General features: G+C 41.3%; 1 protein-coding gene across 2 annotated transcripts; it reads right to left on the bottom strand.

Annotated features, from left to right (window-relative positions):
• Positions 1-3687: 3687 nt before the first annotated feature.
• Positions 3688-27721, bottom strand: HSPA4L (heat shock protein family A (Hsp70) member 4 like). Of its 2 annotated transcripts, XM_030947215.1 has the most exons (19): positions 27453-27721; positions 24185-24242; positions 23428-23568; positions 22293-22415; positions 20892-20991; positions 19901-20034; positions 19037-19281; positions 18876-18952; positions 17584-17735; positions 17026-17132; positions 16532-16665; positions 15140-15342; positions 12947-13048; positions 12325-12462; positions 11852-11977; positions 11128-11235; positions 10114-10233; positions 9606-9767; positions 3688-8802 (listed from the first exon to the last, which is right to left on the bottom strand). In XM_030947215.1, the coding sequence occupies exons 1-19, from the start codon at positions 27557-27559 to the stop codon at positions 8608-8610; spliced, it is 2532 nt and encodes an 843-aa protein (XP_030803075.1). In that variant the 5' UTR covers positions 27560-27721; the 3' UTR covers positions 3688-8607. The 2 variants fall into 2 exon arrangements, with proteins under 2 accessions (XP_030803075.1, XP_030803074.1); XM_030947214.1 differs by lacking the exon at positions 27453-27721 and having other exon boundaries at positions 24185-24901.

Below are 27721 nucleotides of genomic sequence, written 5' to 3'. Positions count from 1 at the left end.
TGTGTTGGGACTATGAGCTGACAGTCACGAAATTCTGAGCAGTGGAGTGAGGTTGAGTGCTTGTACAAATTCAGTTTAAATGTAGTGTAATATAGTATAGAATAATATAATAAAGTGATTAATTAACCTTCTGATATCCATAGAGTCCTCCTTGTCATTCCTCCCCTTCGTCGGGGTTGCCCTAATTTACAATAGCTGCTCAAGAGAATGACATTTCTGTCTTCAGCATGCTCAGAGGAAATGTGATTTCAGATGGCAGAATCTTTGTGTTGAGACAGGCTTGGAGTTGAACAAATATCTTGAGACCTGGATCACTTTTGATGCTTTGCCTCACACAGGAAAGGGCTGCAGCTCTCATCTGTCTCTATGATGGCGAGTTCTCCAGAGGGAACATGTTCCAGACAGAAAAAAATAACTGAAAACTTCTTCATCCTGGAACTGACTGTGCCACTACTGTGCTGATTGAGAAAAAAGATGTGGAAAAAATTGTTTCCTCACCTCCCCTACTTCTTTGGTAGTGAAATTCAGTTTATTTCAGAGAAAGAATTTTTATTTAAATCTGTATCTTTAAGAAACAAGTCAAACTTGTTAGCCATGTGATTTAGTTTACTCATCTGTAAAAGTGACATGTTTCATCCTTGGCTGAAGGGAAGTCATTTGTAATATAAGTGAAGAAAAAAAATAGTTTGTTGAAAGAATGATTCTGAGAAGCTGGTTATTAAATATAATCTGTTTTGAGTAAAATGCTTGGTGTGGCAGAAGGCTTTGTTGCGCTGACTAACACCTTTTTATGAACATTCCAACTTTGAACCCTCCTATGAAGTTACTGGCCTTAAGCCTATGCTACAGGACCATTGTGTTGCTTGTGTTAGTGCTGTCAAAGGCAGGTGGCTATTTTATTTTTACTGATTGTGTTGGACTGTACTGGCAGCATTTGGTAGCCCAGTGGGACTTTACCATTTATGCCAGCATAAGCTTTTCCCCCCTCAGATCTTCTGTCCGTCTTAGTGACGTTAGAGAATTTGTGACTGTGCTACAGTCGAGCTTCTCTCTGTGGATACCGGGGGTGAGCTTAGTCAGTGACTGAGCACCAGAGCCAGGCTGACATCATGCCTGTGTTATGGAAACAATGAGGTCGTTGGAAGGATTTGCTCATTTGGCTGATGCCTCTGCTGTAGGTGTCTGTGTTTGTTGCTGTATGGAACACAACCCCAGATCGTGCCCTGTTCCTGAGCAGGACATGAACCACTCTGCAGATTTTTCCAGATGCCTTTTCTGTGATTCTTTTGATTGTACTGCACTTGTGAGCACTAAGTGATAGTTTCTAATAGGGAAAACTTTTGCAAGTCAAAATAAATTCCATGAAAAAGGGTGGTCTCAGTATTTGACCTGTTTAGTAAGACCTAGCTTGGTCTGGAATTATCATTAAATCCATCACACAGTCTGCACATTTTCCATCTCCACTCTCTATGCCAAAATCACCATGTAAGAGTATTCTGTCCTGCCTTGATATTGTAGACAAGGCAGCACAGGTAGATGATGGAGTAGGTGGGGAATATTTATTGCAACAGGAGGATTTGAAAGATGTGAAAAGAGTAAGTAAAATGGGAAAAGTTATTTTTGGTTGAGGAAGGAGACTTCTTGGGCCACATCTTCCTGTAGTATTGTCAAGACAAATGTTTCCTGTTTTGTTTTGTCATTTTATTTTCCAGGAGTAGTTCTGCTGGTTGCTGCCATGCTTCACAGGAGGAACTCAAAGCTCTGGCTAGGATTTTTGTGCTGGTGTGTTGCCTTCCTGGTGGTGTTGGCTCTTTTTCTGGGAATGTAGCATGTTTTTCCCCTGCTGTAGATATTTTGTGACTTGAATGCATCACTTAATTTCTCTGTCCTTCAGAGGCATAATTAGTAACCCACATTTACTTCTGTCTTTTCAATGCTTATAAAATGCTCAGTTTTATTCCTGGAGTGTTCTCTCATGTGAGGATAAGGCTATTTTCTGAAGAAATTTGCAAGTAAAATGCTCTTGACCAGTAGCTTTTAAACATTGTGTTTGCTGTAGAAGGTGTCATTTTCTTCTTTGTAATTGTAAATGCTTCAGCACCACTGAAAATCTAATTAACCTTATAAAAGAAAGAGCACATTGATATTTGCAGGGAGAATGAAGAATGTAGGACAGAGTTAAGCTGAGAAAGTAAAGGATAATATTTAGTTGCAGCCATGGTAATGATCACAGGGACACTCTTGTTTCAGAAGCTCTGTGACAAACACCGTCCCTGTGAATAAATTGTTTTTATTCTGCAAGCAGCTCTTTTCTCCCTGAAACTGCACCCAGCCAACCCCCTGAGGCAGTGTTAGGATATTACAGTTCAGAGAAGCTGCTTTTCAGGGAAAATTTGTAATTTAGGGCCTCACAATGTACTTAAGCATTTTGATGGAAATACTGTTGGCCTTACATCGTGGCTGTGTTTTTAATTCCTTCAGAGTTTTAGCTGGCTACCTTCAGCTGACAGGACCCAAGGGAACGGCTTGAAGCTGTGTCAGGGGAGCGTTAGGTTGGGTAATGGGAAAAGGTTCTTCACCCAGAGGGTGTCTGGACACTGAACAAGCTCCCCATGGAAGTGGCCACAGCAACAAGCCTGGCAGAGATCAAGAAGCATTTGGACAATTCTCTAGGTGGGATTGCTGGGCCAGGAGTTGGACTTGGATGATCCTTGTGGGTCCCTTTCAAGTCAGGATACTCTGTGATTCTTTCAACATTCACCTTATTTTGCTATAACAGTCCTTTTGCTGTGTGACAGTGGGATAGAACATCTTTGCACAGCTGGGAAATATTGGAGTAAGGAGCTGGTTGAGTGGTCTGAGATGCTGAAACAGCAGAGTAGGTTAAGGGCAGTATTTTCCCCTGTACTGATAAGGGGAAGTTGATTTCTAGTGTACATTTTTACATTTGCACTACATATGAGCATTTATATACATGTAAATATATACAGTTCTTTCAATAGGAAGGACCTTTCCCCACCCCAAAATTCCAAACCTGTCCTGTGAAATATAGCTGAAATACTGTATTATTTATTGAGATCTAAGGATGCAAAGCCTGGATGAAATGCAGACTTTGAGGAGCTTTTAAATTGTAGCAAGGATGCTGGATATAAAAATGCTGAATTATGTTGTTTTGGTGCTTTTGTGTTGGTTATGCAGAATTCTACAGTCATTGCATCCTGGTGGAGGACACAGGGATTCCTGTTACACTGCTAGCACATTGAAAAATTCCTGGAGGAATGCCACAGCTTGCTGCTCTGCATCTGCTCAGAGAATCAACTGTGCCCAAAGCCATCAATTTCAGTTCAAGGCACAGGAAAACTACCTGGAACTTGTATGTTGCAGTAAGTTATTCATGAATTACTGGGAACTTGGGAATGTGTGTTTATCCTAACACAGAGATGTGATGGCAGCTGTGAAAATAACTGCAGTTCCCCAGAGGCAAAGCAGTGCTGTGTTTGAGCTGCTGCAGCAGCCTGGGCCAAAAAAGCTGAGAGAAACACCACCAGGACAGGTGAGGCACCAAAAATGCCTTTATCTTACCTGTGGCCTTCTGGACAAACTCCAATTGTATCATCCCATGACATCAGACAAAGCTGCTTTTAAAAACACTGATGCAAAAATGAGGTCTTGGGTGGTCATTTCTGGTTCAAGTAGCTGTTTATATATTTATTATAATTATACACAACCTTGACAATCTGTATTGCCATTCAAAAATAAATCCAAGTCTTGTCAATTTGCACATGATCTGTCACTACTAAGGATCCCATTTACATACATGGTAAACATTTTCCATACTTAAACACTGCTTGAAATTCTGATGCTCCCAGCTCCTCCCCCCTCATCCCCTGGAGTTATGGTTATCAACTATGGAAAGAAACTTTTCCAAGCACTGCAACATTCAGGGACTACCACCTTTTTTGATCAATTTAATTAAACTATTTCAACACTTGGTAGAGGTGGCTGGTGGGTATAGCTCTTGATTGCATTTTTGTTAAAAATTATTCTTGATGAATTTCATTGCAATGATTCCCAACTTTCATTGCTTGACACGCTTCCTTCTGACCAGGAAAGAAGGAAACCAAAGTTTAGCAGCTGTATCAAGTCAGTCACATCAAGCACATTCCTGGTTTAGTATTCTGCAGTGCCAACAGTCACATTTAGTTGTTTTCACTGTCACTTACAAGTGTAGTGAGTGGTTGAAGTGTTCAAATTTGAAGTGCAGAAAATGAAGAATTCAGCTAGGAGTCAGCCACCACCCACTTTTAAGAGCTTGTGTTTATACTCCAACTGCCATATTGGGAGCTGAAATTATCATTTATGAGGCATTAACGCCTTTTGTTAAGCCACGTGTTTTTTACCACCTCTTTTGAGAGTTTCTGTCTCCTGGTGCCTGGAAGATGAGAAAACCTAAGAGTAGCAAAAGTGTAAGAGGCAACAAAATATTCCTCCATCCAGTTAATAACCTCACAGCTAGTAGCAATTCATATAAGCATCCTTAGAGCAGGCAGATCGTATTTATACCAGCCCACAACTCAAGTTTGGGCATCTGAGCTTCACTTGAGAAGGGCTCCCAGAAGTGTGGAAGTATTACAGTGTGATTACACAGCAATGAGAAGTCCTGTTTTGAGGAATGAGCTTCATGATGTCTGAATCTACGGGAATTGAATTTACCTTCTTTTCCTACAGCAGCTGGGCAGGTGCTTTGAACCAGCAAAACCAGCAGGGTGTTTGCAACATGGCTTTGTGTTTTGGATGCTAGCATTGGTTAACTGACAGGCATGGAAAACCAGAGCTCTGAAAAGTGTAGATTCCAACTTTTGTTAAGGCTGTTCATTTTGCACACCAGTGTCAAAAGATAATTGGGAAGAAAACCCTTCTGCCAGCTCCTTGCTTGTTTCCTGAAATTACATTTACATGATCCTTACATGAAAACCCCCACTTAAATATGGAGTATTTGAGAACTGTTATTAGCCATCTGTAGGAGAGACTGGAGCTCAGCACACAGAGATGTTGCAAAACATTAAGGAATTTCAAATGTTGAAGATACAAAGAAATCTCATCAACACACAGATTGGATGCTTTACCTTAACAGCTTCCACTTGTAGGTGGAAGAAGCAAAATCTCCATCCCTCAGACCCCAGGGTGTCCAGAACGCTGGAGTTGCACTGCAGACACTGCACACTGCTTCCCCCTTGCTGTGCCCCGGGGCCTTGGCAGGGAATACAGCTTGTGGAATACAGGCTGGGTGTTTCCCAGCTGCCCCTGAGCAGTCAGCACCAGCTGCTCACTGCTCTGCAAGCATGCCCCAAAGGCTGTGTTTAAGCAGTGCAAGGACACTGCCAGAAGCCAGCAAGGGAGAGGAGTCTTAGTTCAAATTCACACCTACAAAATCAAATCCTTCATTCACAATCAAGGGGTATTTTGTCATGAAGCAGCAGCTTCAAGAAAGAGCATAAAACCCTAACTTGAGTGTTTATGTTACATCTGAAGTTCGAAGAAACTCCTTGGAGTCTAAAGTACCGTAATAACAAAAGTGGAAAGGAACTCATTAATCAGTTCTAGACTAAGCTTAGTTTAGTAAAGAAAATTAAAACAAATAAATTTTGAAGTCCTTTCTTGAGCAAGTCCATTAATGCTCCACACAGGAGAGAATGAGTCCTCTTTAAAGGAAAGAAGGAAGCTCTTACTGGTAAAATGAACCAATGTATTTATGCTGGTCTCTAACTAGATCTTTACATGACACTTCAGAACCTGATTTACAAAACTTTTCTTTTTTAAACAAACTCTACTGCCTTTACAAAGATAGTGTTGCTTCCTTTTTTTCTTTTTGTGGGACATTGAGGGATATTTTCAAATATTTTCAAATATTAGAAATGTATCTTGCCCTTAGCAGAAAGTTTCAAGTAAGACGTTATCAACAAATACCTGCTGTTACAATATACAAGCTGCAGAGCAGCAGACTGCTGCTGGTTCTCTACCAAAACTTTGTGTTCCCAAGACACTCACTCTGGGGCTGTCAGGGGAGGCAGAGGGACGTTGCTCATTGAGTCTGACACACAAAACCACAAGCTGTGCCTAGTGTCTAAGTACTTAAATCTGTCCTGGTAAAATCTCCTCTTTGTAACAGGAACCAAATTACATATGAGCAAGTCATACATTAATGTGAACCTCGCTGTGGAAAGATCAACTCTGCCATCCCAAATGGGATTCCTAACATGGACCTCAGAGCCAGCTTCTGTGGGCTGCATTCCTCTTCAGCAGGGATCTAGAGACAGACCTGATGCACAGCATAAAACTTCCTATTCTAGTAAGAAAACCTAACTACAACTGTTTGTCTGAACCATGTCTGCTTTTAAGTGTGCAGAATTCTGAATTATTCTAGCCTTTATCCTAAGCACTGCCTCAAACATCTGTGATGTGGTATTAAGCATCTGATGGCCATGAGCAGAGGACACTCAGTTCTTGCACATGAGCCTTTAGCTACTGGAGAGCTGACACTGGAGATTTCTGCAGTTTTGTGCTCTTCTACCACAGATACCAAGAAGTCTACCTAGACAAATTATCGTGTAGCTGGATTTTAGAAAGCCAGTACTTGAGAATGCTGCTCATTACACTGCTGTGGTAAAAGCCATTAGGATATAAATGGTGTTAAAGCCTACAAGACCCAAGCCAGTCCAGGCTGACTGAAAGGACAGCTGATGCTGCAGTACTGTCACCCCTCAGCACCAGAGGTGTGACTACCGTGGCAGAACTCGAGACTGAGGTCACAGAGGAGCTGCAGAACAGCTCTCCTCAAAATCACTCAGTTTTTGTTCAAGGACATGAAACATGTAAACTTACAGTGTCAGACCATCCACACTGATTGCATGGAAGAGAGCAAAGTAGATGCATCTCAGTCACTTGATGTCAGTCACGAAGATACAATTCCAGCACTTGAACTAGTCTGGCAGATAGATTATGTACAATGATGAATGGATGCTTCCTCTTTCTGTGAAGGTATATGGGAGAGGTGAATCCACCTCTCCCAGGGGTCATAAGTTACTTTTGGTATGAACAGTGGTAGAAGATGAAGGGCATGGCTGAAGATAAAATGGCTGTCAAAGCCAGAAACCAGATTGTGGTTCTTCACTTGTTTACAACAGCAACACCTCCTATGGGAGAACTGCTGCAGGAGTGCCTGCTTAACATCTGAATTTGTTTCTGGGACTGAAAGCATTACACTGCAACTTATTTTAGTTTCTTATGCTAGGTAAAGAAACCACTTTTCATACTTAGACTAGCCCATTGCCATTCTGGTAACAGAAGAGTTTTGAAGTCAATAGTGACTGGCTTTAGCAAGTGCTGCAGCACCTCAGTGACTGACAGAAGCATTTGGAATATATTTGGGACATAGATTGGACCTTGACAACATTTAAGACATCAAAGAAAACAGTGATTCTACTGTGTAATACATTGTAGACACTTTCATTAGAGAGCTAAATGACCAAAGCTAAGTAGTAAGCTATGCAAGTTCATCAGGTAGATTCCACCTTTGGGGTAATAATATCCAGTTTTTAAGCTCTTTTGTTTTGGTCCTTGACCAAAAAATTTATGTGCTGAGCATCAAGGCTTAAAGAAGCTCTCAGCATTTCTTTCAAGTTTGCACCAAAGAGCAAGCCACCTCAAAATCAGGGTGCTGATACCCAGTTTGCACAGCACTGTTCCTGTTGTTTCTCCTCCCCAGGATGAGATACAATCAGATGGAAACTGAATTCAAAACAAAAGAAGTGTTAATAGTTCCATGTGCAAATAAGACATTTTCAAGGGAAAGCTACGCAGCAGGCCTTGAATGTTCTCCCCTCTCATGCTGTTCTCACCAGCATCACCCTGTCCCCTAAGCTCAGCAGGGTATGTACAGCAATGTGCAGAGCCCAGGGATTCCAGCACCCAGCAGAGCCACGGTGCTGGAGCAGTCTGCAGTGAAGACTGGTAATGGGATGGGAACCCAAAAAACGCTTAAGCTCCGATTATTTCCTATGAAAAAGACAGTACAATTCTCATGGTACATCAACAAGATGGACTGGTATGCCAACTAACCTCTATTTTAATATTTAAATTATAACAATACAATAACTAGAAAAGGTCAGTGCTTCAAGTGACAGGTTTTGCCACTTCGATTCCAATATTTTTCCAAAATAAAGATGCGATTAGATCTACACTTCAGCATCAGTAGTGCAATACAGTATCCTTTCCTGAATAAAGGAGCTGAGGTTTATCCACAATAAAAGCTTTAAATAAGGTAGATTGTTGCCATTTATATATCAATTCTGTATGTTTGATATAAAATATATTGGGAAAGCTTCAACTGACTTATACAATCTACATTTGGCTAAAGCTCCACATAAGCAGCATCAGTGGAAATGAACATCAGAGGTGTACTTAATATAAAACACTTTCAAAACTACTCAGCAACAAATGACAGAAGTTTGGCTAAGAATAACTGAACATCTGAGGTGTGTACCAGACAAAAAGAATGGACCCTGTGGTTACTTGCACTATTTTAATGAAGTAAAAGAAATGCAAGGTTTAGTCCACTTCCATTTCTCCGGGGGGTTTGGTCTGCTGGGGGTTGTCCTTGGCTGGTTCGGGCTTTGTTTCGGCAGCGCTCTGTCCGTTCATGGGCCCGTTGTGCTCCCCGTTAGCTTTGGCCTGCCCCTCACTGGGAGCTTCTATCTTCGGCTTGGGCTTGGACAGAATGGGGTTACAGAAGCTATCCAATTCCTGGTTGTGACACAAGTGAGACAGCAAGGTCATTTGGTGGCACAGCAACTGCACCCAACTACACTGCCTCTGATTTGTACTGTCCCTAACTGTCACCATGATGTTTTATGAAAAATCCCTTCGCCAGCATTTCTTCTCCTGGGAAGCTTCAGCTTCATGTTTTGCTCCTCTGGAATGTGATTTGGAGAATTGTTTACCCAGCATGTGAATTGTTTTTTAATGCACAATCACAGCCAGCTGTGTTGGACTCTGAGTTGGTCACAGGTTTTTATTATCATTCTTGTCAAGCCTTCTGATGTCTCCTTTTCTTTCTTTAGCATAATTTTATATATAATTTTCTTTTAATATAATATAATATCATAATATAATAAATCAGCCTTCTGAGAACTTGGAGTCAATTCTCAGCTCTCACCTCATCCTGGGGATCCTCACAACACTGCAACACCTAATGGCCTGGAATGTCATTGTCAAGGACCAGACTTCTCTATTCTGCAAAGTCTAGAAACTTCAAAAAAAACCTTTCACTACCTGAGGAGCTTCTGATTTGCTACAAACCTGTATGTGACAACCCATTCTGTAGAAACCTGGTGCTGTAATCCAGGGTATTTTAAAAAGGCTTGTGCAGAGGTACTACTGTAAATCAAGAGCCAGCACTGAAGAGTGCTCTAACTGCTGCCCTCTCTGTATAGATCTTTTAATAGCTTCAAAATCTCTGCAGATGTATAATTCTAGCTCAGATCTAGGCTAAAATCTGGTTCAGGAAAAACTGATTAGAATGCAACAAGTACAATTTTATTTTTTACCTTCGATTTTGCTAGTATTTCTGCCACTTTGACAACTGGATCCTGAGTTAGACTGAGTTTGTTCTGGGCATTCATTTTGCTGTTCAACCAATTCATAGCCTCATTAATGTATTTTTCAACTTTCTCCATCTCAGCAGGATCTAGGTGGTCGTATTTTTCATCCTAAGGGGAGAGAGAGGTATTTTTATCACCAATTGAAATATGCTGCTCACCCAATTAAGTTAATTTTTGAAGTTCCAGAAACACTGGTAACAGCTGTAAGTTCAGAGATCCATTTCAGGTGGTACCAGCCACCACAAAAACACAAAAATTTCTGATTTATGTTCTCAAGAAGCAGCTCTTTCTGCTAGCAATGCTGAACAAGTTTAAAGCTCTCAGGAGCAGAAGCACAACAGCCCTTCTAAAGCAGTGCAAGAGGTACGTTACAGGATTTCTTTAAAAATTAAAGACTCTACAGCCAAACTCAAAACACCTACAATCATTGTGTAGCTAAAGCATCTGGCTTTACCTTATTTTTGTATGCTTCTACTGCTTTCATAAGGAGCTGAATCTTCTTCCCCAGTTCATTTAGAACTTTTGGTCTCTCTTCATGTTCCATACATCTTTCCTGGATAGGCTGTCCAAATTTCTGGAATAATAAGCACAAAGATCTTTACAAAACACATATTTCCTTTAGTCTGCTCTAAGAATACAATGCAGCATGGGAAGGAAGGCTGCCTTAAACTCCTTTTCTCATCCCTTCAAAGAGCCAAGTCTTTGCATATTGCTTTAGTCCAACAACAAAAACAAAAAAAAAAAGAGCAGAAGGTTAAACACAGGAATAGTAACTGTTCTTTCTAGGGTTGGTATTTTGCTGGTTTTTTGCAAAAAGAGCATTTGGAATAGAAACCAGTTAGGCTTTAAGGGATGCTTTAATTTTTAAGTAGTTAATCTGAAAACATCTAACTTTATCCACCATTTGCTTTTTCCTTCTCTTGAATCCAAGCAGTTGCCTGGATCTACTCTACTGTTTCCATCAATTATTCCTCCCCCTGAGGAAATGTGACTGGAGAGTAAACAGCTGGAACCCAAGGGCTAGACACATACTTCAACTTCCAATAAAGTAAGCAGTTATTCATCAGAACTCGTATTTTCCCCATCAGATCCTTAAAATCTGAAGCATTTGTCATCAATAAACAAATGATACAATGGAAGCTACTGTTAAAGCACCCCAGAGCCTTTATTGTTGGATATTAGACCCAAAAATTGGTCTTACTATACATCTAAAGAAGATCACTGAGAACAGGGAAAACAGAATAATTCTGGAACATAATTCTCATTACCCAGGAGTGCAGTCAAACTACTCAGAGGCCTCTTTCAGACTGTAAGAAGTCTGACAGAAAATTCCCAGAGCAATTAAATCTATTACCAGTAGTGACAGTCTGCTTCATTTCAACCATCTTCAAATTAGGAACACAACTCACATTAAACTGTATTTCTAGTTCTAAATATGAGTTTTCTAGAAAACAAATAAAAACCTTACCTTTAATTCCTGAAGCTTATCCATGTATACTTGTTTTGGCTGGTCCTCTCCATCTTCATAAAGCCAGTTTTCTGTGTCCTCCAACATCAAGGTCAGCTTGTTTGAGTCCTACAGAGCAAATTATGGACACTCCAAGTCAGAAAGGAACACATCAAATGAGACTTCTCTCCCTGGCACAAACCCACCCTACTCAAAAAAGGACTGCTTCATCACCTTAAAATATTCCAAGTGAGAGTGAAGGAAAACAGTAATTAACAGACTTCAAAGCCAAGATGTTACAGTGATGAGAGAGGCAGGACAACCCTACTCATGTGATTTGCAGGTGAAGTTTACCAGAGTTCCAAAATCAGTCCTGAGGCTATTTAAGGCAGTCCATGCACCTCTGCAGAGTGTTCCATATTATCTGTTCATTTCCTTTTTACTCCTACCCACTCATGCCATTCAGAGCCTCGTGGTTATCTGTCCTACTTTCCTGTGCTGACCATAGGGTTTTCACTTTCTGCCTGCATCCCTGATCCTTCCTTGCCACTGAAGAGCTTCTCAGGCAGTAAAGAACTCTGCAAGTCAAATGTCAGGTGTAAACATTAACCTGAACTTCACTGAAGCCATCTCCTATTCCAAAACTAGTCCAAGAGACCCCTGCAGCCTCCACAGAACACACACTCCAAATTTATCAACACAAAGGAACTTTTCCCAAGAGCTGAAATGTATAAACAGGTCTTACTTCTTCAGTGATGAATTTCTCAAAGGCTCCACACAGCTTGTCTCTGAATTCATACACATATTCTTCAACAGCATTCTTAGCATCGTTTCGTTCCTTCTCCAGCTTGTCTTGCATCATCATCTTCCCCTAGGGTGGAGAAAGGCACACTGAAAACTGAAAGCATTTTTAAGTGTTAAGCTTAGTGGCTGCCCTTCAAACTGTACCAGAGAAGCTGGCAAAGGCCTGATAATTCACAATTACTGATAAAAATGTTTACCTCTATATAAGTCATCACTACAAGCACCACCAGAATGGGCTAAATCCAGAGAAATTGAGTCATTTCACCCAAAACCCAAACCACAACCAAAACCTGTTACAATTATGGGCAACTTTCTAAAGAATTCTAAATTAGGTAAGTCAATGATTGCAAATATTTTTTAGATACTTATTTACAGTGACATTAGTTTGAGCAGTCACCTCTTTATGCTGCTTACCTCATTTTCTATATAGGAATTGATCAGATCTTGTCCCAGCTGCCTACAGAGGCTTGCCTGTATAGGGAGGTCAATACTCTTAACTTTTGTTTTAGTCTTTGGCTGGGAGGGATGATCTTGCTTTTCTCCAGAAGGAGCCTATGAAAAGAGTGACACTACTAAGGAACTTCCAGGAATCTTAAGTATTACTACATTTATGATCAAGAAAGAAAGACAAATGATATTTGTTAAGACAGCTACAAATTAATATTCTGTAAATTAAGCACCTAATTATTCTTCTGTATTCAAAATCACCATTACCTTAGTTTGGATCCAAACAGGTGAAATTAATTTCTTTAAAGAACTGTTAAGTAAACTTGTTCAAAAGCTTAAAGCACTGCATATTATTCTTCACAATGTTTCCTAATCTCCCTAAATTCCATCTTCATTATAAAACCAGGTTAAACAGCATTCAAAGTCTTAATCATGCTATGTTGAAAATTAAAGTGCTATGGTAGGATTCCTTACTTATCCATTTTAATACAGCTGTCCTCTAAACACAGTCCCATGTTTTCCAACTAGCAAAATCAGTTAAGTGTGAGAATACTGGGCAAAAAATGTCCTATCAATACTGAATACAAACCTTTGTTTCAGTTCCAGCATTTTCAGTTTCCTCATCTGCCTGGTTCTGTTGTTCAGCTTGACTTTTCTGCACACCTTCTTCTTGATCAACCTGCATTTTATCCTGCAGAGAGTTACATAACTGAATGCAAAGGTTTGCTGTAAGATTGAGGACTGATATCAATTGCAGTAAATCCCAGACAACATATGAACTTCACAATCAATCTTTAAAATGTATGGTTCACCATGTTTAAACAGGCATTTTGATGTAGTATTTGTATTTATAAATAAACTTTCAAATCAAATGAAAATTCTACTCTGCTGCTTGATGTTGCTGTCTGTCCCCATTACATAATTACACTAAGCCTTGTGAATACTCACTTGAAATTAGAAACAAATACATATAAAATGAAATCAAAGAACATTGTAGCAACACACCACCAACACAGGAAACAACAATGGATTCTCTATGGAACAGCCAGAACTTTCACCTCCTGTCATTTTTGCCTTAAACTTTAAACTTGCAACCCAAAGCAGAAGTAATTTAATCACTGCAATTATTACCTGCATCTGTCTCACAAGACTGTGAAATCAATAAAAATTAGCTTCTGTAGCTAATTTTTTAAAGTAATTTTTCCATAGCTAATTTTTTTAATCCCAAAGTAGCCTCTTGGGAGTATATGAGCAACTATTGTCCCTCCTTGCCACCTAAAATAAAGAGAGCCTCACTTAAATTTTTCAGTAAGTTTATAACTTATGCCTTATTCTAATTTAAACAATCTGATTGGTAAACTACCAGTGCAGATCACTTGGTTTAAGTAATACAGCTCCATGTCATCACTCAAAACCACTTTTAATGACACAGTAATGAGTAAGCCTGGTGTTTTCAGGATGATTCTAATGCTCAGAGACCCATAGCATTAATAACCAACAAGCTGTAGCTAAGGTCTGAAAGGTCCAAGATTGCCTCCATTACAAGGAATTAATATTTCTGGATTCACAAACTACACATGAATGGAGAATAATTTACTACTAGTTCTGCAAAATCATAAGAACAATTGTTTAAGGATTTCAAACTCTAGCACAGGTGCCTATGTTGCACTTTAAAGTGGAGAACAAAAAGACTACTACCAAATTTAAAGTTTTGTCACCTGAGAGTAGGAAAAGAGTAATATCTAAATCTTAATTTGCTGTTCTTACTGTTCACACAGAAAAGCCAACAACTGAAAGGAACTGCTTTGCCTACAGGAAACAGCTAGAGAGGGGACAACAGGACACACAGACAAGACAAACCTCCTCCTCAGAGTCGAGGGGATGATCCTCAATACTGAAAGGTAATTGCTGACAAGCACCATCGTGAAACAGAAGATGTGTTAGATGAATGAAGTGCTACAAATGGAAAGCCTGAGCACGGAAGCAGCTACTCTCACACTGAATTCAGCACACTCCCAGTAAGCTCCACGTGCCTCTTACACTAAATGCCACTCCAGCACTTCCAACCTTTGCTCACTTGATCACCAACATCATGTATGGAGCTGCACCATGCTCAGCATTTCAAATATGCCCACATTCCTGGAAAGCAGTGTAGTGTTTAAGAAGTTGCTTATACCAATTATGTAATGCTAGTTGTGTAACCATTTGCTCTGATTCCTGTAGAATATCCAGCTAAGGTGGGAGAAGCTAAGGCCAAATCCTAGGAGAAAGGCTGTCAGGGGCAGCGTTGGTGTTGCTGTTTCCAGCTCCAAAGTGTTCCCTGGCACCCAGTCCTCAGCTCTGCACTGCAAAGGGGCACCTCACTGGCAGCTGCTTCCAGGAGGCAGTGCAGTTTTCCATGTAGTATAGAGAAATACCATATATTTTTTACTCATTGAAAATATACTTTGTGAGGAAAAACCTTTGGAATTAATTTGTCAACAGATCTTATTGAATACTCTGCCTTTTGCTAGCAACACTAGATAACGCTAAGACTAGTAGAGAGATGATAAAGGACAATGAGAAAACTACTTTATGACTTTTTTAGAATCCGTTTTCCATTCTTTGTTCTTATTGCCACACTCAAGCAATAAACACAAAGAAACATGTTACATAACCAAAGAAGTAATTTAAGGGTGGAGAAGCAGTAACCACCAGAAGCCAAGCAGGGCCATTTACCCTGCAATTATCGGCTCTCATTGTTGCCACAATGACAGTGAAGACGTTTACAAGCTTTACATACCAGCTCCTCATCTCTGCCTTGGCTCTTACTTGCTGACTCGGTGTCCATGGGGGTGTCGTTGTGCTCGCCCTCCACGCTCAGCTTCTCGATGACGGACGCGCTGGCCACGCTGAACAGCCCGTGGATGTTGACTCGCACTTTCACCTTCACCTTGGAGTTGTCACCGTCGTGCTGGGGACCCACGTTCTGAATAGTGAAACGCCCTTGGGAACGACAGGAATGGCTTTAATTGTGTTGTCCCAAAGTGCAGAGGAAGAGGGGGAAAAAAACCCCAAACACATTCCTTTAAGGGTGTTAATTTAAACAGCAAGTTCACTGTTTGGAAACTTTCTACTTAGCTGACAATCCTACAATGTAAGCTGCAGGTAGATCAACTAAAAGCTGGTTCCCCAATTATTATCAGTTCACTGATAAATTTGCTTTATCTGTATTCATTAAAAAAAGACAGTACTTTACTAGGTGTTCTACTTCTCTGTTGCCTTCTGTAACCACCACACTAGAGAAACTACTCTGATTTCATCTCAAATGGTTTCTTTTGTCCACGTAACTCAAACTTCACACTGAAAAATAAAACGTTAACAGAGATAAAATATTCTGCTTAAATTTCATTACACGGCTGCACTACACTTTTTGAAAAATGAATAGTGCTTAGCAAGGTTTCTGAAAGCAGTGGGGTTGATGCTTTATGTTGCAACTTGAAGAAAATTTAAGTGTAGATGATGTGCACATGTAAAGGAGAATGTTTCTTCCTCAGGACCACAGACTTCTTGCATAGACAGCCAAACAGATAGCAGCAAATTTGTACCTGATTCATGAATCAGTGAATAAAACAATGAATTAAAGAAGTGTACTAATAACTGCAAAAAAAGTAGCATTAGCTAACTTATTTATGCCACCTGGTTCTTTGACTTTACTACAGATGCTTAAACTGAGGAAATACCTATATTTTATATTCTCAGATTAACAGAAAGAGACATGACAGATAGCATGAAACAAGTTATCTGTCCAGACAGGCAACAGCTCCTTTGATCCAATTTCTTTGAAAAATACAGGCTGGCAGGCACATAAGATCCTAATCAATTTTATAGAGACTAAAAGAACCAGACAATAGAGCACTAAACTCTTTGTGCCTACTTCTTTTGAAGCATTCAGTAACTGTAAAGATAGACAGAAGGATGAATGCAGAATTTTTTTTAGGCATGTCAAACAGAGATGTCAATATGGTTTGCTCACTGCACTTAAATCAAGAAGCCTGTGCTGAGTCTTTCTAAAGAACATAAGATTTTCTGTAAGCTAGAAAATGTGGAAGTAACATATCTCACAAGAGAGGAGAACCACTTTTTCCAGTATCAATAGGAGCTAGGGATGGGGGTTTTATTCCCATGTCCTTACCTATTCTGGAATCAGGATAAGGCACTTCATGTGGATGGGTATAATAAGCTTCCAAGTCAAAAGGCTCTTTCTTGTGGAAGGTAATTACTTTTGAGAATGGAGCAGCATGGTTCTTACTGAAGACTTCACACTCCCTACAGCAAAAAACATTAGATACCATTAAACCTATAAGCATAACTTCATGGATAATCAAAGTCAAGGTATGTTAACAATCAGCAGTCCTGCTGACCAAGCAACTGAGTAATTTGGTTTAAGTCAGTTTTTAACAAGAGTTGGAGGTTGAAGGCCTCTAGGTCTCAAAGCTGGACTCTGCATTTTATGTCACATTTATTAAAAATTAGGCAACTTCAACCCAACATTTTAATTAATTGTATTTCAAATTGTTAAGCAGTAACTGGAACCCAAAAGGTAAAATGCTAAAAAAGAAAATTAGAATTTCAACATTTTTCTTTATATCTAAACACACACTGTTTTGTTGGCACTGTACAACTTACCCTGTTCCTTCTTCGTAAGATGACTTCCATCTCAATGTTATAGAGTAAGGAACAACATCTGTGATGGAAAACTCACGCACTTTAAAAGCTGGAGAAAGAATTGCACACTAGGGAAAAAAAGGAGACCAAAATTTATTATATCCATGTAGTCAAATAAATAGCAAGTACAAGAATTAATACTTATCATATAGGTCATATGGAGGTCCTGCTTATCACAGACTTTTTTAACAGAAACTTCCTAGAGTTAATTGAACTGAAGGACTTAACTAAATTAATAGGTATTATTTCTTCAGTGATTTTCAGTGAAGGTTCCAAGTGACAACACAGAAGTGGAACAGCAGAATTTGGGTTCTGAAATTTAACAGGTCTTTTTAACAAGCCCATCCTTCTAACATGACACAGCAAATTAATGAATGCAACAGAATTCCAATTAGTGCAAGAACAAGTAAGACTCTACATCTTGTCTCAGCTGCAGTACCTTTTGCTTGTGGTTAGCTCGATTTCATTAGTACATTTTGTTAAAGAAGCAATATTAAAGTTTTATTTCAGGAACTATACCTGCAAGGCACAGCCTCTTGCAACAGCTTCATCAGCATTTAGCGTGGTGCTTATCTCTTTACAGAAAAAGTTAGAGATCTGTTCCTTCACTGCTGGAATTCTAGTAGCCCCACCTACTATTTCTATACTGTAGATATCTTCACGCTGAAGTTCTAGAAAAGAGAGTGCATGCCCTTAAGTTATCATCAAGGTATCAGAAAGCTATCTTTGGACAAAAAAAAAAGAAGAGAAAAAAAAATTCTCTTATTATCTAGACACTGTGACAAGCGCTGAATGTATTTCATGGCTGAAAAGATCTTTAAAACTCTTTGTCCCTCCTGTAGGCTACAGGGTTTTCTAGTTGCACAAACCTGGGAAATGCAGAAGCCAAGCATCAATGAGAACAGCTGTTCTTTGAAGCGTGTTGTCCATGTGCATGCCCTTTCTGCTCTGCATGAACTCAGAAAGGTGAAACTGGGTCTTCTGCACTACTGGACAGTATCTCACCTCTCCCAAAAAAACCCAACAAAATGAAACCCAAATAGATCTCATTTTATGTCTGGCTTAATTTTGCTTGCCAAAAGAGAAAAGAAAACCTTTTAAGGCAATATATGTGAAAAATAGCACACTGTGCTTTGAAGGTTAACTTTTTGATTCTGGAATCAGGATATGTGTATGAAGTAATCTCAAACAATTGCCAGTCCCTGAACAGCTCTGCTCAGCAGTTACTCAGGTTTTTAATTCCTGTATTTGCTATGGAGCCAAGTCACAAGATCAGCAGAATTCTTCCCTTTCAGTTGAAGGTGCTGGAATTGGGGTTAAAACCTTCCCTGTTAAAGTCTACTTCTCTCCTTTACACTACATTAGGCAAAAAAAAAAAAATTGCTTTGTTATTGGCACATGCTTTAGGTAATTCAATTTAAGAATCTACTGCCAAATGACCAGGTCAGTGAGGACATGTAAGTACCACATGGAACAGGCTGGCCAGAAGGTTGCAGTAAAGAATATCTTTTACCATCATCATTTTGGTTTGGTTATTTGGTGGTTTTTTTAAATAAATTCAGAGTGCCAACCTTTTCCATGACCAAGGGTGAATGAGGGTCAATAACCAAGGTTGCAGAGTAGCATGTGCACTAAATGAGGCGGGAATGGGATCATGCATTCATGGCAAGCATATGAATGGAACTTACATTTAACTTTTCAGTATTTAGCTTTGCAATTCTAATAAATACAAAAATACATTGAAAAGATAATCATTAAAGAGATCAGGAACGACTGGATTACTAGCAGCACCTCAAGTAACTTGCACTTACTGGCTTGATCCATGGCTGCTCTTAGAGGAGGCTCCACTCTGGCCAGAAGGGCAGCACACAGCTGCTCGAACTGAGCTCTGCAGGGCAGGGAGAGTGTTGGTGTTACCAGGCTGTTCAGAGACCACAACCCCCTGGCCCAGAGTGGCAACAACACCCAGTACCTGTTCATCTTACTGGAGACATCCAGGTCGTTCATGAAGCACTCGATGTTGAGGGGAAGGTCGGAGGCGTTGGCGCTCATCAGCTTCTTGAGCTTCTCACATTCCTGATACAATCGCAGCAGGGCTCGGGGGTTCTCTTTTACATTCAGCTTGTATTTTGTCCTAAATTCTTCAGAGAAGTAATCTACCAAAGCCTCATCAAAATTCCTGCCACCTACGAAAGGGTCAAAGGTAGTGGCCAAGACCTGGCAGAAGTCAAAGAAGATCAGAAGTTATCAGACAAGGTTTGTGCTGTGCCATTTACTCAGCACAGCAAGAAGTGCCATCATTGCCTTCCACACAGCTTCAGAGGGCATTTGGCTACCAGAGACAGGCCCACAAAAGCACTCAGCCTTTAGTAGGTCACAGACAAAAAAGTCTGAAACCAGGAGCAAAGACTGTGCAGCTTTGCTTCACATCCCACTGGATTTAGACTTTGAACTGTCATGGATGGCACAAAAAAAACCACCAACATCTCACAGTGACTCAAGACAGTACAAGAGTCTCCCACAAGTGAGTCAGCTGCACAACTGCAACACTTAAGAAGCTCCCTGAATATGCAAATATTTCAGGGATATGACACAGAAACTGTGCAGGGTCCTTAATGATCAAGCACTTTCCAAAACACACTTCAGGATGCTACACTTCTGCACTTTACAAAAACTGACTTGATGAAATAGCCAAAATGCAACAGAAAGGTTCTGTATTCCACATTTAAAAAATATTTTCTATAGACTTTTTATTTTTTAAAAAACTAATCTTTCCACAGAGCAGTGTTTTGAGTTTAAATACTTCAGGCTTTTAATGTACAACTTAAAAGATTACCTTCAGTTTTCCCTTGTTAAAAGCACAGATGGAAACCTGATATGCAGAATGCCCCATATCTACAAAGACCACATTTCTTGGCTTCTCTTCCAAGGCTGGCAGATCTTGCTTGTATATTCCATAGGCTAATGCAACTGGAAAACACCAACCCATGGAAGGTAAGGGGAAGGCACACACAGCTGCAGACCATGCATTAAAAGCACCACCAAGAGACAGACACTGCCCATGTTCACCCTTCCTAAAGACATTCATAAATCTTATTAAAAAATCAAAATCGTGTTGAAAACACATTTTTCACTGACAAGAGAAAAAGATGTGAAGATTTAGCACTAGTAAAGACTCCCCCTGTATTTCAATTCTGCTTGTAGCCAAATTAACACTGCAATTTGTGAAACTGCACAGATTAACACTCATGCCTACACCTCTCCCTTGAAATGCCTTAGCTTTGAAAAATTCAAGCATGCCCAAGAGATAAAGGAAATGTTTTGGAAGATTCATTTACACAAATCTATACTTCCACAACCAGCACTCATTTGGAAAGCTTTTTCAGACTTGCTAAAAGCAAAGAGAAGCAAGAAAAATAAAAATTACAGATTTAAGCAGCTCCAACTTTAGTCCCCATGAAGTGTTAGGGACTTCTATGCTCTGCCTTCGAATTCACCAAAATCAGAAGAAGGGAGTAAATTACTTTATAGAAACAGTTGTGCCATTGCTACAGCAGACAGGACTGCCACCACTTTAGGCACAGATGCCAGGTTTGCTTCCAAAGCCATTCCCAAGTGTGACTGTGCTCAGGTTAGCAAACCCCAGCTCTCATGGTGCCTCCCAAGTGCTGCACACCACCTCACTGCTGTGTTTCCAGTTCCCAAACTGGAATGGGCAGTACTAGCCTGGACAGCTCTCTCCCAAACTCCCAATTGTGTAAGAGCAGGGTGTCATCACCCTGGCATTCAACAGCCTCAAAGGACAAAAAAAAGGCCTGGCCCTTTACCTGCTGTAGTTTCATTCATCAGCTTCAGACAATTTAATCCTGCAATCTGTGCAGCTGCCATTACAGACCTTCTTTCAGCATCAGTGAAGAAACTGGGGACCTGTTTCCAAAAATAATGACATTGGATATTACAGGATATGGATTTTTTAATTTAGAGTAGTCAGACTTGCCCATCAAGCTATCCTATAAATGTCATTACCACAAGAAACTGTTATAAGCTAACCTCAAATTATTAAAGCTGTCTGAATAAATCAGCTAGCTAATTTGTTCTAGTGCATATTTTAATTAAAAATTCAAAATATGCCAAAAATGAAGTTGCATCTAGGGTTGTTTTAAATAAAGCAGATTTTAACATGCAAAAAAAAATCCTAAAAATGTTTTCTTAGATTGTTTGAATGAGTCTTTCACCTCAAAATCATCACCAGTTTCTGGAAACACTTGTGCAGGACAAAGCCAACCCAACAAATATTCACACAGAGCCCCACAGTAAGTCAGTGCCAGAAGCACTGGAATCCAGCTTGAACCTGCATCCCTTTTTCAGCTGTCACTGCCAGCTTACAGTGTGCTGCAAGGTTCAGTGCCACCAAAAATAGCTCCAGCACCATCAGAGCCCATTTAGGATCTGGCTGCAATCAGCTGGCACCTCTTCAGCAGCCTCTTGAGCAGAGCTCCATTCTGTTGGGTGTTTTGTTGGCTACCACTGGTGGGGCATTGCCAAGGATGCCTGGGTGTGTGGGAGGTATTCTCCCAGCTTAAAGAAGCAAGGAAAAAGATCAAAGCAGGTTTTGAACAGCTCAAGTACACAGCTTTGCAGTTCCCATGGCTCTGCCTGACAGAGGAGGGATAACTGCAATCCTTTGGGCCCAAACTTCCCACCAGGGCCAGTAAACAAACACCATGTCAAAAGCACACACAGGACTGTGGATCCAACAAAATAAAACGACTTTTTCAAACAAAGCCAAGTGTGGTTTGGGTGTGTCACATTATCAGCATGACCCTCAGAGCCCTAAATTCAGGCAACTCTCAACTGCATTACAACAGTGCTCACCCATGCAACCAGAAAGAAACTTAACAGGAATTTAGGAAGGTTCTTTGGAAGCAAGGAGGAAATGCTTACACCTAGGACAGCTCCCACTTGTAACAAGAGCTACAGTAATCAGAAATACTGCCTGTAGCCCTTGGAGACAGACAGACTGCATCACTGTGTCCTTTCTGAAAATATACTCTGGATTGAACAACCTTTTCATCTCCTCACACATGCTTCGAGAAGTGTTCTCATTTGGAAAACCTGCCACAAAGGCCCATTTTTGGGGATATGATTTCTATCTGCTACTTGAACCTCTTACCATGGTATAAATGGCCCTAGCTGGTATAAATCTGCAATAAATATACACAACTTACTGAAATCACACAGTCAGCCACTGGTTTCTTCAAAGCACTTTCTGAAGTCTCCTTCAGCTTGGCCAGCAGCATTCCTGTGATCTGTTCCACTGCAAACAGTCTCTCTTCATCCAGGTACCTCACCTGGAACAGAGAATTGGGATTCTGTGATCAATCATCCCATCTTTGCTCTCAAGACATGCAACTTCATAATAATTATTATGAATTAATAAGTCATAATAATGGATTTTTATTCATAATGTTGAGCATTGAGACCCACTGAACACCAGGCTCTAGACACAAGTAACTCCCTTTCTATTGATCTGTGCTCCCTACAACAAATCTTCAGCAGTTCAGTTTGGGTTTTTGGTTTGTTTTTTTTATGAGAAGCTTAACACCTCAATTATCTCAAGGAACTATTCACAATGATACAGTATTTCTGCTGCTTGTGTATTTTGAATTTAAAAAAAAGCAGCAAAAAAAAAAAAAAAGAGCATAATATAAGTAGGATCACATTGTGCTATAACACAGGCTAAAAATAAAAGTTTTGGAGCAATCCCAAGGAACATTTGCTTCCTGCAACAGTCACTCAAGCACAGGAGGCAGGGAAGGTGTAAACCAGGCAATTCCAACAGTCTTGCCCTGCTCAGGAAACGTGGCTGAATCCTCAGCCTCCATGGGAGGTTCAGTGTCCTGAATTCCTAACCAGCTATCATCTCTCCAGCAATCCCAAGCACTCCTGCCATTTAAGTCTGGAAGCAAATTAAAGCTAACTCGTTCAAATTTCATATCCAGAGCATTATGTTGTTTTCCTGACACCTGGCCTCTGCATGTCTGATGGGAACTAATAATCTCACACTGTAATTACACAGATTTGAAGATAAATCCAGTAAGGCCAAGTGAAAAGCTTATGTGACTAAGGAAAATTATTATGATTGACAAGAAGCCTCAATGGACATCTTGGAGAAAGTACAGACTTATACAGAGACACAGCAATTTTCTAAATTTCATATTTTCTAAATTTCTAAATGTTCAGATTTCTAAAATTCAGATTTTCTAAAGGAAAATGCAAGTGACCACAGAGGAAGTTAAGTGACAAGGGCCCAAAGTGCTCATCTCTACCACCAGAGAGATTGCACCCAAAGCACTCACTCACCTTGACTCCTACAGAGCCATTTGGCATCTTCTGAAGCTCATAGGGAAGTTTGGCCCTCTCAGCTTGGATGTAAGGATCTTCAAATGCTCTTCCATGCAGTTTTTTGAAGCCATGGACTGCATTTTTTACATTGGTGATGATCTGTGGCAAAGATATTTTCATTACCCATAACATCCTGATACAGAAGACTGGGCAGAAAGGAATTTTTCATGTTGGGCTTAATGCACACACTGACCTGTATCACATTCACTGAAAAGCAAAGTGTGAGGAGAGTGAAAGAATCACCTACTTTTTCATCTATGGTCCCTATTAGAAAAATTCATATTTTCTTCTCTCTGTAATATCCATTAACTTGCTGCCATCAATTTGCACTGTGCTTTTTATTTTAGAGGAGCTGTCTGATACAGCATAAAATATTTAAGATCCTATATTGTTGCAGTGGCTGCCTGCAGGAACTAATGAAGTTATTACCTACATTAACCTTAAATGAACCTTAAATGAAATTAACACATTTCCCTTCCTTTAAAGTCCTCCTCTAATTCAGACCCCATCTGGATGTAAAGCCTCCCCACACCCATTCTCTCATCAGTGTTTTAACCTAGTCATTTTCAGGACAGCCTTCTGACCAAAGAAAGAACCAAAACAAACAAATCCCAGCGAACACAATACTTAAAGCTATCAAAATAAACAACTACAGGTCAATCTTCTCCAAGATGAACTTGTTTACAGGTGCAAAAAAAGTTTTTGATGCATTTACCTGGCTCTTTGCTGCATTCCCGATGGCTCGGGTCTTGGATCCTAAAGATATACATGCTCTAAGCAAAAAAAAAAAAAATTCAGCTTTAAAAGAAAACATCATAAAATATTTCTGTGGTATTTTAGAACACCCACAAAAATTCAAGCAGCAGGACAAGGATGTGTTAAATAATAGCATTACTGCACGAAGCACCAGAAGCTGAAGCGAAATTCTGGTTATTTTGTTCTTGGTAAATTAGCTCAGAAACAGCACACAATTGCAACTGTTGCCATTTTAATGGCATTTAAGGAATTCTGTGAAAGCTGAAATGTTCCACAGTTCTTATCACGAAGGAAAGGCACTGATAGTTACTTCTGGGTCACAGGTTAAAACCTAAGAAGCCTGAGAGATCTCATTCAAACCCCTGAACTTTACCAGCCAGGATCTCTCAACTCTACAACCCTTGAGTCTCACGGGGCCGCATTCACACTCTAAGAGCCCTCAGCAACAACCCTAAAACAACCATTACAAACCCCAGAAACCGAGAGAGCTGAACGAGCTGTGAAATGCTTCCAGAGCTGAGCACTCCCAGGTCCCTACTGCGAACGGGCACAAAGGGAGAGACCGACCTGGGGACAGCTCCCTCCCAGGCACTGCTCTAACCCACAGCTCCCTGCAGCTTCCTGGCGACCAAGAACAGCCCCTGGATCAGCAAAGGCTGCCTCAGAGCCCAGCCACCATCTGGCCTCTCAGCACTGCCTTTGGAAACGTTCTTTTCTATTCTGGAACTTACTAAACGCACCTTCGCATCACAGCCCTGAAATACGACTCTGCCAGGACCACTGAGGAGTAACAGAGAAACTCGGATTTCACAGAGCTCAAATGTAATTGTTTAATGCATGCACAAAGGTCGCTCCAGCACACAGCTTCCTGCTTCCCCTCCATCACTGAGGGCACTGCAATTTGGCAGGATTTTCTAGCAACCTCTTCTCTGTGACATCCAAAACCTTCTCCAGATTTAACTGCTGCAAACACACGAGGCATTTCCCTACATTTTCAAAGAGGCAGTTCAGCTTGCACGAACAACTTTTACAATTCTACAGTTCCCCAATTCCTCCTTGTGATAATTAGGGGAAGTCAGATAAACGAGTAATTTCCAAGGCAAGCAAATGATTTACAAACGAATGCCATTGCATCACACCTTTCCAGTGCAGGAATCTGCCTCTGCTCACAGCCAGCACCACCTGCACGTTACCCCCTGCAGGAGCAGCTCAGAGCCAGCACAGCTCCTGCCATGGTTTATTTCAATTACTTCCAGCACAAGGGGGATGGATGGTTTTTCCCTCCTGCAGCTGGGAAGCAGAGATGCCAAAAAAATAAATGTGCCCTCCTTGGCTTCAAAAAAATTCAGTCGTTTCCAAGATTCCTTATTACATCACCTTAATTACAGCATGTGATCACATTAATCACAGCTGGTGTGAAGTAAGTTATGAGCTATCAGCAATGGCCTTGTTTTCCCACAAAACCACAGTGGGTGAGGCAGAGCACCTGAAAGGACCATTTGCCATGAGCTGAATGTGCCAGAAGCACTGGAAATGTGCTCAACAGCCCTGCTGAAGTTCCCAGGTCAGGAGAAATCAAGTGTCAGTTTTTCAAGAGATACAGGGCCAAAAGCCAGGAAATATCCAGGTTCTTGGCAGGATCTTTTCCCCTTCTTTCTAAAGTGCTTGTGCTAAAGCTTCCACGATGATACAAGGTTGTCGTGATGCTGGATTACAGAATGTAATTAACTAAAGCACCTCCACAGGAATAAGTTCATTTAAATAAGTCCACATACAAATAAGTTTATTTACTGCGCTGCTGTGTGCAATAAGGGAAGTTCTGATGATTGAAGAATTAGATCTGTCTGTATCACTCAAATCCCACTCGAAGTAAAGATTCAGCTACTATGAGAAACTTACATAACAGCAATAACCTGTTACATTTCTATTTACCTTTGTTTGATTTCTCTTAAGACAGTAGCACTAGAAAAAATGTTCCTCAAGGTCTCCTGTATTACCACATCTTTGGACAAGAAAGGTCAATGAAAATGTCACTTAAATGTGATAGGCACTGTTTTTAAGTGCATGTGCACCCCAGATGCTGTAATTGCTAACTTGAACCTCTTTGACAATCACTTTGCAAGTATCTTGAAAGTACAGTTATCAGACATTAGTGTGAAAAATATTCAATGCAGGTAAGCCTACCTGCACAGAACACACTCCAAAAAGAGCTAAAAATCAGAAGTGCTCTCCATCACAAGGGAAAAGGAAACTGCAGCTGCCTGAGGATTTGCTGGGCAACAATTTCATGGGATACTTTGCATTTGAAAGGCCAGAAAATTTCAGTTCTCACTGCATATCTGGTGCACAAGGATAATTACTTCCTGAGACCTCATATGAGAAGTGTATTTTTCTAAATAGCAAAAAGAACTTTCAAGAGTATTCCCATTAAAACAGACGGCATGCTCTTCGGCCATCAACTTCTTTGTACTTTTAAAAACCAACTTTTTAGAAAGCAAACCTACATTCCCCCGAGACCGGGGCAGCCGTGCTGAACTTACTACAGTCTCGCACAGCAGAAACAGCTTTCTCTGTTGGCTCCGAGCCCCTTTGTAAAAACAGAAGCACCATCCAACCCCCGATTTTCATGAGTGTTACACGAATCCCTGAATCCTCCTTCAAAATTATGCACAGATGGAGCTCTAAAAAATCCTAGACGTATCCCATAGAAACAGAGGAGCAATATCTCCACCTACTCTTGCGTCTCCCATCATCACGGACGCTGCCCGGTGCCCCCCCCGTTCCCCGCCAGACCTCGCTATTCCAGGGCCGGCAGATGCGCTGCGAGCACGAACAGGTTCAAAGAAAGAGAACTCATCGCGCCGCTGAATCAACCTCCTCCTCCACCTCCTCAGTCTGGCCACCACTCGTGTAATTGTTAATGGGAACGCTCCCAGCCCTGGCAGCCGATCCGGAGCCGGGCAAACACGCTCACTCTAGGGGCATCCCTGGCTACAGGAGAGCGGAGCCCAGCGAGGAGCGCACCGCCCCGAGCTCCTCCGGCGGCGCAGCGCGGGATTTCAAGGGCACGCCGGCACCGCCGGGAAGCCGGCACACACCCCGCTGTTCCCGGCACACGCGTTCCCGGCAAGGCGCTCTGTGCCGCCCCCCGGCTCTGCCGGCACCGCCGCGCCGGGGATCCCGCGGGGGGACGCCGGCGGGCGGGGCCCGGGCGCGCCGCTACTCACGGCGTGCAGCGGTCGCTGTACTCGTTGGCGATGGTCTCGATGCCGCCGCTCCGCGCCACGCCGATGTAGCAGTTGAGGAAGCCGAGGTCGATGCCTACCACGGACATGGCTGCGCCCGGCGCTGGCTCTAGCGCTGGGACCGGCACTGGGGCTCCGCGCCCGCCGCTCCCCCACTGCGGAGCGCCGGCACCAACCGGCAGCGGGCCCGCCGTGCGCAGGCGCCGCCGGCGGGGAGCCCGCCCGGCCCCGGCGCCGCCTCGGCTCTTTCC

The sequence above is a fragment of the Camarhynchus parvulus genome, chromosome 4 (assembly GCF_901933205.1).
Source record: "Camarhynchus parvulus chromosome 4, STF_HiC, whole genome shotgun sequence".
In the NCBI taxonomy this organism is placed as follows: Eukaryota; Metazoa; Chordata; class Aves; order Passeriformes; family Thraupidae; genus Camarhynchus; species Camarhynchus parvulus.
This window is presented reverse-complemented; position numbering and strand designations above follow the sequence as displayed.

Bases quoted from the DNA above. Each gene is read 5' to 3' on its own strand.
- HSPA4L (XM_030947214.1), bottom strand. From the start codon at position 24,361: ATGCTATTATTTAACACATCCTTGTCCTGCTGCTTGAATTTTTGTGGG. The intron at 13,049-15,139 runs GTATGTAAAGCT...AACTCTCTGCAG, and splicing joins AAGGCAGAGATGAGGAGCTG to GATAAAATGCAGGTTGATCA. The intron at 9,768-10,113 runs GTAAAGCCAGAT...CTCTCCCCTTAG, and splicing joins TAGAAGCATACAAAAATAAG to GATGAAAAATACGACCACCT.